The 17,134-nt window shown below is 38.8% G+C and overlaps 1 protein-coding gene across 2 annotated transcripts in view; it reads left to right on the forward strand.

The window, feature by feature from the left end:
- Nucleotides 1-17,134, forward strand: part of Hfm1 (helicase for meiosis 1) — an 80,825-nt gene that overhangs the window by 47,504 nt on the left and 16,187 nt on the right. For both annotated transcript variants that reach the window (XM_076937809.1, XM_076937808.1), the window contains 9 exons: nucleotides 141-238; nucleotides 321-452; nucleotides 4,921-5,006; nucleotides 5,597-5,680; nucleotides 5,808-5,965; nucleotides 7,474-7,577; nucleotides 7,970-8,116; nucleotides 15,193-15,273; nucleotides 16,026-16,141. In XM_076937809.1, coding sequence (XP_076793924.1) covers nucleotides 141-238; nucleotides 321-452; nucleotides 4,921-5,006; nucleotides 5,597-5,680; nucleotides 5,808-5,965; nucleotides 7,474-7,577; nucleotides 7,970-8,116; nucleotides 15,193-15,273; nucleotides 16,026-16,141 — 1,006 coding nt within the window. The remainder of the gene's footprint in view (nucleotides 1-140; nucleotides 239-320; nucleotides 453-4,920; nucleotides 5,007-5,596; nucleotides 5,681-5,807; nucleotides 5,966-7,473; nucleotides 7,578-7,969; nucleotides 8,117-15,192; nucleotides 15,274-16,025; nucleotides 16,142-17,134) is intronic.

Below are 17,134 nucleotides of genomic sequence, written 5' to 3' on the forward strand. Positions count from 1 at the left end.
GCAACAATAGTGAGACCAACAGAATGTCATAGCGCTGTACAGAGCAAGGCAGAGAGAAATCCTAAGCAATGCTCAGTCCGTCCATGTCGCGTCCTGTGTGACTGCAGTCTTTAAAGGAAATAATGAACTATGTTTCCCAGTCTTATTCAGGCTCAGCTAGGATGCATTCCTATACAAGACTTTGCTTTGACACAAGATACCTCGAAGATTTTCAGAAACGGCTCACGAATTGCAAGATGTATGTTAAATCATTAATGGATTTTCAACATTTTTCCAGTAAATTAATGTACTATATTTAATATTGGAAACTTTTCTTTTAGGGTTGTCAGATTTTGTGGCTGCTCAGAAAAAGAAGTTTGCTGTGCTTTTAAACAGTGTGATTTTAGCTAAATGTTTTAAGTGTAAACTCTGGGAAAACTCTCAACATGTATCTAAACAGCTGGATAAAATTGGTAGGTGTCAAGACAGACAGGCTGTTTGCCATCGTCTGCAATTTCTTTTATATTTTACTATTAATAATATTATTTTATGATGGTTGTACATTTTTAAGGAAAATATGCCTTTTTAAAGTACTGTACTTATATTCAAGAACTGGAGTTTTATTTGCTCTTACTTTCATGATCACCAGTGAGAGCGGCTGATGAGGTGGCTCTGGGTACAGGTGCTTGCTGCCATGCCTTATGACCTGAGTTCAGTCCTTCAGAGCCACATGGTGCAAAGAGAGAACCTGCTCCTCTGACCTCAACACATGTGTTCCACACACATACACACACAAATATAAACAAATGCAAATCAATCAGTTATTGTACACCAACTGAATGGTTAAACCAAATACAAAAATACATGAGAAATCTAGTAGCATGTAATATTAAAGAACAATCTACACTATCACCAGCTAGGCACTGGCCAGTGGTCTCAGTCTGCTCCTAGCCTGGCACTGAGACCGCAGGTTTCCCTTCAAAGCTGGCTGTGCCTCTCCAGAGCTTCAAAATCGCACACCCACACTCTGCCAGGGCAACCTTTCCCTGGAGCTCAGTTGAATCACTGCGGAAGGGAAACACCAGACAATCTTAGTTTAGAACCAGCAGATGACACAATCGCTGGGCGCAGAACCTGGCATCCTAAATTCCCCAACTATTCTAAGTAAGAAATCTTCTGGAGGCAGATCCTGCTGGATTCTGCCACTGAACTAACAGCCACCAGTCTACATAGCGTGTACCTTGCTTCCACCGACCAAAAGGAAATTCCCTCCTCTTTCCTCCCCTCCTCCTTCCTCCCCTTCTCCTTCCTCCCCTTCTCCTTCCTCCCCTTCTCCTTCCTCTCCTCTTCCTCTCTCATACCTGGAAGTCCTGCCTCCTTCTCGCCCACTGATTGACTTCTTGTATTTATTATTTTAATTAATTAGGGGAAAATTCTGTTACAAAATCTAATTTTAAACTTTGCATTTTGAAACTTTTTTTTATATTGACAGTAAATTTTATCTTAGTAATTAGATGGCCGTGGACTATTATGTCTACTGTAATTAATAATTCACTGTGTCCCTAATGACACGATGTAAACCTGTCAAGATCAGACCCAGGGCCTTGTGTACACTAGAAAATTAATTCATTTATTTGTACCTTAATTATTTCTGTTTTCAGTAACAGCAGGATATTAGTGTCTGTCATAGCACTTCTGCAGACAGAAGGCTGTTCCTGGCTACTTTTTGTTAGGATGTAGTGCAGGGCATGCCCTAAAATACTGCAACATGCCATAAAAACTGGACCCTGACTGAAGAATTCTGGTATTTTTTTTTCAGTTTCTTATCTTGACTTTGTGACCTTACTTCCTAAATAATGCCAAGATCGACAGCCTCATTAGTTTTGTTTTGTCTTGGGAACATTAATGTCTTGGGAACATTAAAAAGTATATATAATGGAAGCTGCTGTGGCATAGGAGTAGGAGTATTAAAAAGTAGGACTTGCAGAGCATGGCAGCTCAGAGTTCTAATCCCAGCACTGAAGAGGCAGGAGGATCTCTGTGAGTTTGAGGCCAGCCTGGTCTATATAGTGAGGAATAAGCCAGCCAGAGAGACAGACAGACAGACAGACAGACATTGACAGACATTATACTCCTATAATCCCAGCACTCTGGATACAGAAGCCTAAGGACCAGGAGTTTAAGGCCAATATTTGTTATGGTAATAAGTTTAAGGACAGTCTGAACTATTAGTACATGAGATCCTGTCTCAAAACAAGCCAAACAGCTGTGCATGGTGGTGCATGCTTTTAATCCTAGCACTTAGAGGCAGAGGTAGGCAAATGTCTGAGTTTGAGGCCATCTTGATTTACAAAGTAAGTTTCAGGACAGCCTGTGCTACACAGAGTAACGTTGTCTCAAAAGATCCCAAAAAAACAAAACCAGAAAAACAAACAAATGCCAAAAACACCTAGCCAAACAAAAACCTATGTGATGAATCTTTAGGGATTGCCATTTGGTTGCTTTGAGTTTGTTTGTTTTTAAATGCTAAAGATCAGACCCAGGTCCAGACAAGCTGTACCGAGTATTCCACGACCCTTTTGTTTCTTCTGTTTTTTAACGAAAACAGCTATACGGCTAAGTCTGCTTTTGGGAATTTGGGATCCTCCTGCCTCAGTCTCCTGGGGGTTGAAATCACAAGCATTCGCTATCACAGCCTTTTTAAAACTAGTATTTATCATATATATATTTGATACATGTTTGCAGGTGCCCTTGGATTACAGAGGAGAGTGCCTAGTGTCAGGTGCCCTAGAAGGGGAGTATATACAGCTGTGAACTGCCCAGCATGGGTGCTGGGAACCAAACTCAGGTCCTCTGAAGAGCAGTTCATGCTCTTAGCCACTGAGCCTTCCCTTCAACCACAGCTTTCTTATTTTTGAACAAAGATCTAGAGCAAGATTTTTTAAATCTCTCTGTCTCTGTCTGTCTCTCTGGGTGGCTTATTCCTCACTATATAGACCAGGCTGGCCTCAAACTCACAGAGATCCTCCTGCCTCTTCAGTGCTGGGATTAGAACTCTGAGCTGCCATGCTCTGCAAGTCCTACTTTTTAATTTCTGTGAAATTCAAAGTCAGTGGGAGTAACAGAGCTGGCCAGAACGTTCTGGGAGCTGGGGTTATGGTGGGATTCACTAGTAAAGCCAAAACCAAGTAGGGATTCCTGTTGGGAAAGGTCACTGTATTAGCTTCTTATCTCATTGCTGTGTCAAAACAACTGACAATAGCAACTTAAGAAAGGAGACTTTATTGTGGCTCATGGTTTGATGGCAGCAGAGTGTGGTGTGGCTGCTCACATGGCATCTGCAATCAGGAAACGAGAAAGACAAATGTGGTGCCAGGCTGGCTTGTTTTTTCCTCTCCTTTTTATTCAGTGTAGGACCCTGGACTATGTGACAGTACCACCTGCATTCATAGTGGGTCTTTCTTCTTCAGTTAAGCCTCTCTGGAATTACCATCATGGACACACCCATAGATGTGTATCCTAGGTGTTTTGTTTTGGGTTTTTATATTTTGTGTGTTTGGGGTGGTTTGTCCGTGTGTCTGTGTACCACATGCATGCAGTGCCCCCTGGAGGTAGAGGAGGGTGTTGGCTCCCCTGAGACTGTAGTTACACATAGTTGTTAGCCGCCAAGTGAGTGCTGGGGATTGAAACCGAGTTTTCTGGAAGAGCAGCCGGACCTCTGCTCTCACCCACCAGGGCGATGCTCAGCTCTTCCTAGGTGATTCTTGATCTAGTCAAATTAACAGTGAAGATTAGCCATCACACTGAAGGCTTAAATGTCCTGTCGTCTATAATGACAAGCCCTCTAGATTTGAAATGGAAGTCCCATACAATTTAGAAAACAGCATCTTACAGAAAGATTTGAAGTTAGTTAAATGGCATCTGATAAGTTTTATTCTGCTCAGGCTGCTCTTTGTGGCTTTCTAGAGTAGCGATAGCATGGGTATCTGTTGTATTCTGTCTTTCCCACATTTATGAAACACCAATCCGCTTTCACATAGTACTCAGCACCACTGAACATAAAAGAGGAAGTGAGTCTAAAAACCAAACTTGAGAGAATCTAAACAGAAGATAAAATTTAAGTTCATACCAAGAATCATGAGAAACACAAGATAATAAAACTTGACTTGAATAGTGATTTAAACAAAATAAAATAAAACTCAGAAATGGGTTTGAAGGAAACAAAGGAATATTAAGCAATTTTTTATACTAGAAGGTATGATTCAAGAATGAATAAGAGAGACTCCTAAGACCAAAAAAAACCAGATGTCTGGCACACCTTCATCAGTAATGCATATCTTAGAAAAGTAGGTCATGTTTTTGAATCACACAATTCTTAAAGTATTCATTAAACAGGATTTGCATAAATTTATCATAAGAGGATATGAATTTTAAATTATAGTTTCTGAAAGCATAAACAAAAAAGTCTTCCAAAGGGAAAATGAACAAAATAAAATAAATAAAAGAATAACAAATGTGACTGAGGAACACTCAGTATGAGGTGTGGGGCAGGACACTAAATGGAAGTGGTTATGTTGGTCAAGTCCACTTAGGAAGGTAGAAGCCCAGAGTTCTAGTAACTTCCCACGGGACCTACCTTCCAAGTCTTCCAACTGCTCAGCACTGCCACAGTGAGGGGCAGTGACTTCGGACACAGTCTTCAGAGGACATACTCAGCAACAGACATACTACAGCCCTTAGATGTTTGACTGAATCTTTTTAAAGGGGTTGATTTGCAACTAATTTTTGCATCCCTGGGGATTGACACTAGGCTCTCCCATGTGCTAGGTAAGTGTTCTACCACCAACCTACATCTCAAGCTAAAAGAAGTATTTACTAATGTAGTTGTTTAGATGTCATTTAAAACAACTTAAAAACTGCCCTTTGATTAATTTCCCACAGGCATATCATTGTCAAATACCATGGTAAATGCAGGGTTGACTTCTTTTAAAAAAATAGAAGAAGCAAATGCAAGAGAACTTGAACTGGTATGTAGTATTCTTTGTTCCCAGAATCACTGAATTCTATTTAATTTACTGTGTGTAATGTCTTCAGAATCACTGAATTCTATTAATTCCCAGTGTGTAATGTCTTCATTTCTATTAAAAACTATTTGTTTGGATGTGAGAGATGGCTCAGTCGGTAAATTTCATGCTACAGAAGCCAGAGGATCCAAATTCAGAGCCCAGCATCCATGTCAGAAACTAAACTCAGAGTCACATGCCTATACCTCCAGCTCTTAGGAGCTGAAAGCAGGAAGATCTGGCTGTGGTGGTCTTGTGGTCCAGTGCAGTCATTGGGCACTGGGTGCCACTTGTCTCCTAAGAACAAAGGTGGTGAGCAACTGAGGAAGACGCCCAGTGTTGATCTCTGGTCTCCTCACCATGCACAGACACATGTATGAACATACATGACCATATATAGCACACACAAAAATATTTTCTTCTTTATAGTCATAAATATTTCAATTACAGAGGTTTGTGGTGAGAAACCTTATTAAACCTGTGAAGTCTAAGAAATATTTCAATACAAGTTTTAAGTGTTTGTGATAAGTGTATAATGATGTAAATATGCTTAGATTTTAAATAGGCACCCGCCATTTGGGACCCAGATAAAAGAAGCTGTGACGTATCTGCCAAAGTATGAGCTTGAGGTAGAGCAGGTGAATATTCTCTTCCTTACGTATTTTGACTGTCTTTAAAAGTAAAGCTTTCCATTACTACAATTGAAGTGGAGTATGAATAATGAGATTATTCTAAAGCATTTAATACTTATTCTGTTTTTTGAAGATTGCAAGATACAGTGATACCAAGGCAGAGATACTGGTGACCATTATATTAAGAAACTTTGAGCAGCTGCAGACTAAAAGAACAGCACCAGACTTTCACTATGCCTCCTTAATCATAGGCGATGCAGATAACCAGGTCATTTTTAAGCACAAAATTATGTGAGTAATTATGAAATAGCTACTTGACTTTATTTTTAAACATATTGTAATGAAATTATTACTAGAAGGTATAGTAATTAGATCATCACTAATCAATTGAATTACAGTTTCCTGATGTAACAGTGGGGCAAATTTTCCCCAAGAGAAGGAAGAACAATACTAACTTTGGATGTGTTGCTTTAGGTCATTCTATTTAGAATTAAACGAAGAAAGTATAAAGTCTGTCACCATGGAGGGATTTGTAACAAGAGAACAGATGGACTCTGGGGCCTTTCTGATTCTGCTGCTTTTTTTTCTTTATGGCCTTACTATTCCTTGAATATAGTCTTCTACTCAACTCAGAATATAATCCTTCTCCAAATTAACATGTAAATAGCCACTGTAACTCAATTACAGTATTACAGCATCATTCCATTTCAGAATACAGGCAATCAGATCAACCATTTAGGAAAGACCCCTCTACATGCCTAGTCCTCTTGTGTGCCATTTCATCATTTTCTCTTCAGCTGTTGTTAGATACTGTTTTTCCCCTCAGAATGTTATAAATAAACTCTAAAGATATAATTTGTGTGGTTGCTAGCCCTTTTTTTAGTACTTAGTACTCCAAATAATGAATTGCTTAGTATTTTTATTATGAGATAAGTGCATCATAATTCACATTTTTTAGAGAAGAACACTGAGACAAAGGTTTTAGTCACATTTGCCAGCATCTAGTAGTAACTAGTTGACAACAAAGTTGACCCTAAGTGTTCTCATGCCAGTGCATGCACTCACTGCTACTACGGTACTAAGTTCAGGAATGGCAGAGACTCCAAATCCCGGCCCTCCTAGTTGTCTGGATATAGGAGGATGCATGCAAGATCCCTAAAGAGCCAAGCAACAGGACATTCTTCTCACAGTAACTGCCCTTCTCCAACTAACCCTGGCACACTTAGAACATGCCATTCTACAAATCCTTATTTCTGGAGACTATGAGAATGAATTCAGTTCAATAATAGTGTTTTCTTGTTTGTCTGTTACTATATCAGATACAAACTATTTCAAATTCAATTTTAAAGATTGTTGAAGTGATTGTACACAATCATACTTAAGTTGTATTGATTCAGAAGCAACTCATGTCTTACTGATAACAACTATATATTTTCATTTGGCCTCAAATGAGTCAGTGCAACTTGGGATCAACTATTGGTAAAATAATTTGGGTCAAGGTAGTTGCACTGTTGTTTGTGGTCAAACATACCTATATTCCCAGCACTTGGGAGGTGGAGGCAGGAGGATCAGGAGTTTGAGGTCATTCTTAGTTACATAGCAAGTTTGAGGAGACAAACAAACAAACAAACAAATCTCCACTGATACATTAATCTTCCTCCTAGAATTTGGTGAAAGTAGTTTTCAGTAATTGTCTGCTACTATTCAGGACCTATCTTAAGAAAAACTAATCCTTGAAATCAATATATTAGTTCTTCTAGTGTTTGGATCATGTTAAATTATACATTATTGTTTTTCAGGGATTCTGTCTTGTTAAAAAGTGGCAATTGGGTTAAAAAAATTGATGTGAAGAGAGCTCTTAAATCAGAAGATCTCAGCATAAATCTAATTAGTTCTGATTATGGTAAGTTAGTTGAAATAATGGAGATAGCAATATAAAAATGTGACAGCATTTAAGAATTATTTCCTTTATGCTAGCTAGTACAGAATAATGATATACTTACCATGAATAAACATTGAGGATAACTTCATTTACATAGATAGCATAATTCAGTTCTGTTTGTTTACTAATAAACCATTGTTTTCTAAGACGGTTAAATTTCAGTTATAGAATTTTAACTCTTATTAAGATAGATATGTACTTTTTCATTTGTCATATTTTAATCTTTTCAAAACATTTTAATTTTCTGTATTCCTTAGCTCTAGTGCTATAACTATATATAAAAAGAAATAACTTTATGTAAGGACTTAGTATGATTTTAATAAGCATTTGCATATACTTTTTTTTCTTTCCAGTTGGTCTTGATATTCACCAGAAATTTACAGTCTTTTATTTAGGACCCAGGAAGTTTTTAAATCAAACAGTTATGAAAAGAAACTCAGAATCAGGTATTTCTCATTCTGAATACTCAGATAGAGCTACTGCAGCAGGATCCAGTAAAGGTAAATAGCACTATTAATTTCTGCTTTCTATTAAAACATCGGTATGACCAGAGAGGAGTGTTACTACAGGGTAGCTTCATTCAGATTGTTGCTCTCTGGAATTACATACTTAGGTTTCATATAATAACAACATATTGTACTGATAACATGTGCTAGGAATTCTCTCTTATTATTCATATTTTTCAAAATTAGATGATAATTGGGCAACAGAATATTTAGTTAGTTTTTATATGCATTATTCCTCTTCATGTGTGCTTCACTTCTAGAACCATTGTCTAGAGAAGAACAGCAATATGTGGGAATCCACAGACCTGAAAAAGTAGAGCAGAGTGGAAGTGAACTTTTTATTTAACTTTCTATTATGAGTAATTTTTAAGCATACACTGATGTAGACAGAAGTGTGTGATGAACCTAGTGGTACTCACTAGCAACCTTAAACAAGGATCAACTCATAGCTTTTTTACTATGTACCCAATAACTTGTTTCAGTTTTCAGCTTTTATATTCTGAAACAAAATTGTAAGTAAGTCTGTAAACAATAAATATTTTTAAAGCTATACTTAACACACAAAACTAATGTCACACATTACTAAGTTGATGTTGGAATTACTGTCTCATATGCTATATAAGGTATATACTTCTATACATCTTGGTATTACTGAAGTGTACCAGGTTGGTACCTTAATCCTGTTGGCCTCTAGTCATTTAAGCAGTTCTTTTATAGTGCCACAATAGGGAGGAGCTATGTGCATCACAGACATATCCTGATGGACAGAACTAAGCTAACTCTGGGACTGCTGACAAACCATCACAATTGCTACTTCAGTCAAGTGTTCCCCTGAACATAAATACAAGTGAAGACAACTCAACCAAGAATAGCCACCTTAAAACAAATGAGAAGAAAGGGGACCACAAAGAAGAGGACAGAAACTCCAGAAGATATGCAAAGTGCAACAAAGAAACTTTAAAAATGTGAGGTAGCATTCTATTATGACACCCTACACACAAATGGCTGTGCAGTACCAGAAGGGAAAGGCGAGGAGCTGAACATCAGTGACTGAGGGCTCAAGTGAGTAGATAAGGAGCCTGGTTCAAGACCTAGCCAAGAAAGTTAAAATCAGCTTAGCATCTAGACAACAGAGTTACCAAAGTAGATGAAAGAGTCAGTAACATAGAGGAAAAATCAGCAAGGAAATCAAAATGCTTAAAAAACATTCTAGAAATGGAAACAAACAAAAACCCAGCAAAATCCACCAGCCAGACAAGACCAATCTGAAGAACAAACCTCAGTGATGGAGAACAAGGTTGAAACAACAACACATACAGACATATATAAAGTAAGAACAGTTAATGAACATGACCCACACTTCCAGGAAGTATGGGGTACATTCAGGAGACTAAACTAAGAATCTACAGGATAAGTCATCTCAAATAGTTTAGACAATCTATTAATGAAATTATAGCTGAGAATTTAAATATACAAAAAGAAATAGTTAAACAAAGGAAGCATTTGGAACCCCAAATAGATTTGACCAAAAAAGAACTTTATGATTTATCATAGTCAAAATGTCAAAAATAAAAACAAAGAATACAAATAGCTGTGAGGGGGAAACAGAGAGGCAAAAACATTCAGAATAACATTCAGATCTGTCATCTGCAATCTTAAATATTGAGCCAATAAGGCAGAAAATGATACATTTCAAGTCCTGAAAGTAAATAACTATCAACAGCATTATACTCAACAAATTACACTATTAAAATTGAGGAGAAATAGGAAGATTCCAGACAAGCACAAGCTCAGACAACTGTGACTAAGCCAAAAATAAGGAAAAAAACTGAAAATAATAGTATATACAAAGGAAGAAAACAGACTGACTCGCCCACTAGAACACAGGAAAGAATGCCCTTCATATTGAAGACAGACTGACTCGCCCACTAGAACACAGGAAAGAATGCCCTTCATATGAAGACAGGACTCACCCACTAGAACACAGGAAAGAATATCCTTCATATGAAGACAGACAAGCTGCAGGGACTGAGAAGGACATAATCATGCTTAATACAGCAAACCAGCAAGCATCCAATATTACCAGGGGAGGAAAAAAAGAATTACCAAAAATCAGCCAACCAGAACAACCACCAATAGAATCATTAGTAATAGCAAACCCGTCACTAACTGGAATGCTTTCAATGAAGTTTGTAGAAATGAAAGACTCAAAACCAAAATAAAACACAGCAAAAGCCATCATCAGCACGTTGGATAGAAATGCCCTTTACTTATCAGTAAAAAGACACAGCTTGTCCTAGTTTGTTCTCCGTTGCTGGGTGAGGGAAGTTTTATTAACTTACAGCTACAATCCATCATCTGGGAGAGGAGGGCAGAAGATTGAGTTAGGAACCTGAAGACATGAACTAAAACAAAGGCCCTTAGAGGAACTCTGATTACTGGGTCACTTCCGAAATTTCCACTCAGCTACCTTTTACATATACCTAGCCCCACCTGCCTAAGTATGGTGCTGCCCATAGTAGGCTGGGCCCTGTTATATCAACTGACAATCAAGAAAATGTCCCTACTGACACACCCACAGCCTACTCAAACAGAGACAGTTTCTTTGTTGAGATTCTCTCTTGTCCTGTATGTCAAATTGATAACCAAGATTAGCCGTCACAAGGACTAACTAGAATTTAAAAACAAGATCTAATTATCCCTTGTCTCACAAGAAACTTGTATAACTAGAAAAGACAACCAAAAATTTAGAGTCTGTTGCTCACCAAGCAAATAGAAGCCACAAGCAGGCTGGTATAATCATTCTCACATTAATAAGTAGACTTCAAATAAAAACTACTCAGAAAAACATTAACCACATATTAATAAAGGAAACCATTCATCCAGAGGCTATAAACATTGTAAATATTTATGTACTTTTAGGGGGACTTTCTTGGACCAAACAGTGATATGATGATGCATAGGCTTATTAATAATTTAAAGCTGGGCAGTCTCCTGACTGCTCTAACCCAATCCTGGTACTACATCCGACCATGTGGCCAGGTCTACTTCTTGTGCTCTGCCTTGGTTCCTCTGTTTGCTGGCTGAATTTCCCACTGTCTTAGTTAGGGTTTTACTGCTATGAACAGACATCATGAGCAAGCACCTCTTATAAGGACAACATTTAATTGGGGCTGGCTTACAGGTTCAGAAGTTCAGTCCATTATCATCAAGGTGAGAGCATGGCAGCATCCAGGTAGGCATAGTGCAGGAGGAGCTGAGAGCTCAACATCTTTATCTAAAGCCTGCTAGCAGAGTGTTCCTTTCCAGGCAGCTAAGATGAGGGTCTTAAAGCCCATACCCACAGTGACACACATACTTCAACAGAGCCAAACTGCCACTCCTTGGGCCAAGCATATACAAACCATCACACCCACCTCTGATTTCTCTGTCTGGAAGATCCATCCTCTGCTTCCTGCCCAGCTATTGGCCATCAGTTCTTTATTACAGCCAATCAGACACAATTCTAGACTGCCTTAGGCGGGTGAGGAAGAACAAGTATTTACAGAATATGAGACAGGTGATGGGCCATAGAATTAACAATACCAAGATTCTGCCAGCATTTTGTTCTCTGCTGGAACACAATTAACAATTGAGTATACAGAGACACAACTTCACACAGTGTAGCCCAACATATACTGAATCTTGGGGCCCACAGTTTTCTGAAATAAACAGTAATAACATCAAAGGTCACATGGGTCCTGACACAGTAATAGTAGGAGACTTACTACCTCCTGTCACATCTACAGAGGCCATTCAAACTAAAACACAGCCAAGGAGCTTCAGAATGGATTACACCACCCGTCAACAGCACTTAAGAGATAGCTAAACAATATTTCATCAATAGGGAGAGCATACACTCCTCACTCCTGCCCTGAAATACTGGGGACTCCTCAGAATTCCTGTCAAGTTTCTAGACCCCAGTTAATTTCTGCTAAGGGGAGCACAGTTGCATACACTGTCCTGGTGCACCATCTTGTGGCTGCTTTTCAAAACATAGCTCTCGAAAGTCTTCGATGAAAAGGCTTTATGACAAAAGAACAATTTACAAGGCATTTCTTCCTAGTCATCTCATCTCCTAAATAGCAGGTTTGCTCCAAGTGAGTTAAATGAACCCTTTGGAGTAGAATCAGCACAGCTACCATAACTCTAGAGGCAGAGTGCTTGAGAGGAAAGGCTCTGTACATTGACTACAGAGATTAGAATCTCCCAGTTTTCTGTATATTGAGCCCATAGTTTGAGCATGTGCTCTGCATCTGCTATGAGTTAGGTTTCTCACATGCACAGTACAAGACAGCTAAGGATGACCAGATAGTTGAGGAAAATGTGGAGCATGGAAAAAAAACCTCAAAGTAAACAGAAGTGGATAAAAGACCAATCAATGGGACAATCCAGAACGTAATAAACATAATAGCAGCCTCCTAGAAATTAAGTATCAATTTGCTACTATAAAATGTAATAATAGGGCCATAGATGAAAGAACAAGAATAGTCACAGAGAAGGCAAGTCTGTGATTAGATGCATATGCTGGAGACAAAGTGCAATCTAAATGACCCCTGGGATCCATGAGGATGGAGAAAACCAACTCCAGACAGTTGTTCTTTGGCTACACACACACACACACACACACACACACACACACACACACACACACAAACACAAATAAATTTTTGTTTTTTTCGAGACAGGGTTTGTGTGTATGTTGGGGAGCAGGGGAATAGCTGTCCTGGGACTCATGTAGACCAGGTTAGCCTGGAACTCGGAGATTTTTCTGTCTCTGCCTCCAGAGTGCTGTACTACCACACTTTTTATTTTAAAAATAAATTTTTTTACAGTATAGTAGACATCTGTATTAGCCAGAAGATGGGGGTGTTCCATTATTTTTGTAGTTCTTGACATTTTCTTATCTCTAGTTTCAGAAATAATTACACAGAAATCTTTTTTCTGTCTTTTACTATGGTCACAAAACGGCTTTAACTGAATGCTGCTTGTATTTTCCAAATCATGTTTGGTTGAGAATACTGTGGTACAACTATTTACTTTCAGATGCCGGGGATTTATTATTATTAATAATACTTTATTGGCCCTTATATGTGATGGTTAATCTTCACTGTGAATTTGACTACGGTCACATAGAAAACACACTTTTGGTCTCAGGAAGTATATGTGCTCGGTATGTAGGTATGTGCACGTGAATGCAGGTGCACACAGAGGATAGAAGCATTGAATCTCTTTGGAGTGAGAATTACAGGCAGTTGTGAGTCACTCTGGCTTCTGTGAGCTTGGGTCCTCTGAAAGGCAGTGTGTTTTCTTAACCGCTGAGCTGTCTGTCTCCAGTTGCCGGACATTTTGTTACAGCATCAAGACAAGTGACTAACACGGTGCTACACAGATGTTGTCGCTGTGACACCTGAAACAATTTAACTGAGGAAGGATTTATTTCAGCTCAGCAGCTTTAGCTCATGCTAGCTGGCTGCAGTGGTTCTGGGCCTGTGGTGAGGTGGTGAGCCCTGGGGTCAGGGTGTGGGAGGGCAGAGCTGCTTATCGATGACATCTAGGAGCAGAAAGAAACAAGTAGAAGTCAGTAGAAGATAAGTCCTTCAAAGTGATTCCTCTGAAAGCTTACAGAGCTGAGACCCCATGTCCTAGCACCACTCTTGATGGTGCTGGGTTATAAAACCCTAGGTGGATTAGCGCACAGAGGACAAGAGCCTGCATGCATCAGTCACCAGTCAGGGACCAACACCTGAGCCTTGAGGGGACATTTCATATACAAACCATAGCGTACCTAACATACCAACCATCTCAGTCCTCACAGAGATCAGATGCCTGCCTTTGTAGTGAGAAGCCTCACCCATTTCTCCAGACTGCTACAGATAGACTTTTAAGTGTCTCGTTGTGCCATGACTTGAAAGGATTGAATAAGGACACTGAAAACAAAAAAGCCAAGGAAGGTTGTAAAGGTTTTCAATGCTCTGCAGTATTCCAGGTCATGTAACATTTGTGTTCCAGCAGAAAGCAGGCAGGGATTGGTTCCCACAGTCTTTGACTACAGTCACTTCTAGCCGGAATATGTTCTCCTTGTCCCCTTCCTGTGTCCAGACCCTTCTATCCTATAAGGACAGTTAAAATATTCTCCCCTCCTCAATGCTACTAGTCAGAACTAAGACCAAGAAAAATATATTTAAAACATAGTAAATAAGGCAGGCCTATTAGCAGTTCTAGTTGGAGAACTGAGGCTTAGGAATTCAAGGCCAGCACAGGCAACTTAGATGAATTTTCAAAACAAAAGGTAGGAAAAGCAGGCTGGGGTAGGGTGCTTACTTAGCATGCACAGAACCTCTGCTCAATCCCTAGTATAATAATAATAATAATAATAATAATAATAATAATAATAATAATAATAATACAGAAAAGCCACATATGGTCAGATATTGACTTTATATACTCATATGGAGAGATATTAATTTATATCAATATAATATGTGTGATTAATAAATTATATATGTGGATACATTTGTTATGGCTTAGAAACACCAAGCTGGAAGTATTCTTTGCTTTCTTTGAATTCTTGTAGCAAATTTTATGTACCCAAAATATTTACTTATAAATCACTAAGTTTAGATGACATCCTATTTACTAACCAGTCAGGATGCCCTCAACATGCTTGTCTCAAATGCTCAGTCTTACATCCAGAACAGAGTGTAAAACCCGTCTTCATTCTTACCTCCGTAAGGATAAAATCTGTTGTTAATGCTCTGCTGAACCTGGTTGTACTTACATTAAAGGAGTGGAAAGCAGCTTATAGGCGGCTAGATGTTCCATCTGAAAAGCTGCGTGGGTTTGATAGTGGGACAGAGACTGTTATTAGAAAATATCTTTTTAAAAACTGTATAGGTTAATATTTGAAAAAAATGTGAAAGTTGTATTCTTGATACTATCTTGTAAAAAACAATGGACTGAAAGTATTTGTATTAAATTTAAAATAGTATTTATAATAACAAATAAATTTCTTTTTTACATTAATTTAGGAATGACTACCTGCAAAAAACCTGGGAACCGAGAATGCCATCATCACTGTAAAAATAAACATGCTTGTGGACATGACTGCTGTGAGTGTTGTTAGGATTATTTCAAAATCCTTGCAGGGGGTCTGAGTCCAGTTCCAGTCACCCACGGCAGTAGTCCACAACTTCAGTTCCAGTCACCCACGGCAGTAGTCCACAACTTCAGTTCCAGTCACCCACGGCAGTAGTCGACAACTTCAGTTCCAGTCACCCACGGCAGTAGTCGACAACTTCAGTTCCAGTCACCCACGGCAGTAGTCGACAACTTCAGTTCCAGTCACCCACGGCAGTAGTCGACAACTTCAGTTCCAGTCACCCACGGCAGTAGTCCACAACTCCAGTTCCAGTCACCCACGGCAGTAGTCCACAACTTCAGTTCCAGGGGCTATGACCCTCTCTTCTGGACACACACACACTTAAGGATAAAAACTAATTTTAAAAAGAAGTGTATTTAGTGAATAATAATCATATGCTAATTTTCTATGTATGATATTTATATCATTCAACTTAAACCTTTACAAATAGTTTTCCTTTGTGGTAGGGGAAAACAACATGAAAAAAACTAAATATTAGATTTGACATTTCAAAGATATTTAGTTTAGTTTTGTTTTTTAATACTAACAAAAATGTAATACAAAAAAATCTAAAATTTTACTGGCCATCTGGTCAAGTCTGTTATCCAGTCCTTTGGAGGCTGAGGCAGGAAGGTTTTGAGTTGTAGGCCAGATTGAGGCGCTTAACAAGACCTGCCTTAAAATAGAGACAACCAGAAACGAGTCTTTAATTTCTTTTAATAGGTAAAATTGGAGTTGCACAAAAGACAGAAGTTAAAGAGTCAGCAGTGTCTTCATATCTGTCTGACTTAAAAAGCAGAGATGCTGTTTCTTCTCTTCCTCCAGCTAAGCGACTCAAGGTGAGCTTTAATAGCAGTTATCCTTTGTTCTGCAGTTAACCAAATGCAAATGTCACTTGTCCTGTGTGTCACTTAGGAAAGTAGGTATCTACAGTATTCTTTAAAGTCTTCATGGGCTAGACTAGGAATGACCCTAATTTATAATAAATTGATAAGTCTACTTCGGAACATAACTGTGCAGCCCATTTCTCCCCAAGTCTAGTAGCTAAGTAAGCCAGAGAACAAGACAAGGAATCTGAGCTCGACATGGCTCAGCAGCAGTTGGAGTTAGGCACTGCTGTCCTGTCTTGGCTTGGAGCTGCACTGAGTTGGAGTTTCTGAAGTAAATTTGGATTCTTGCCCCTAAGGCTTTGAATGAACAAGAGCCTTCCTTCCAAGCAGTGAAGCAGTGAGTGTCTACTGCTTGGAAGGCTAGTCACACATAGTCTCTCCTTAAGCCTGGTCTACAGAGCTAGTCCAGGACATAGCCAGGCTACATAAAGAGATCCTGTCTCAAAAATAGATAGATGATAGATAGATAGATAGATAGATAGATACATAGATACATAGATACATAGATACATAGATACATAGATACATAGATACATAGATACATAGATGGGAAGGGAAGGGAAGGGAAGGGAAGGGAAGGGAAGGGAAGGGAAGGGAAGGGAAGGGAAGGGAAGGGAAGAGTGTGATGGTTTATGTTTTCCCTTCCTCCCTTCTTTTCTCTTTCCCTTCATTCATTCGTACTTTTTCCTCAATATTCTTATTTCTTTCCATCTTTTTAAGAATAGAGGATATGCCAGCGTACCAGAGTATATTGATAAGTAAGACATAATTAGTCTCAATCTTCATTGAATCAATGGTTGAATAAAGAATACAAAAAAGCAAGTGATTCTGTGACAGAAGTGTAAGGTGCTTGATTTTAAATCAAGAGTGCACTCAATACATATTTGATGAACCAGGAAGTGATCAAAAGAAGTGACTGAGACAGAAAGGATAATCCAGGTA

Source organism: Arvicanthis niloticus, chromosome 7, assembly GCF_011762505.2.
Source record: "Arvicanthis niloticus isolate mArvNil1 chromosome 7, mArvNil1.pat.X, whole genome shotgun sequence".
NCBI classification, from domain to species: Eukaryota; Metazoa; Chordata; class Mammalia; order Rodentia; family Muridae; genus Arvicanthis; species Arvicanthis niloticus.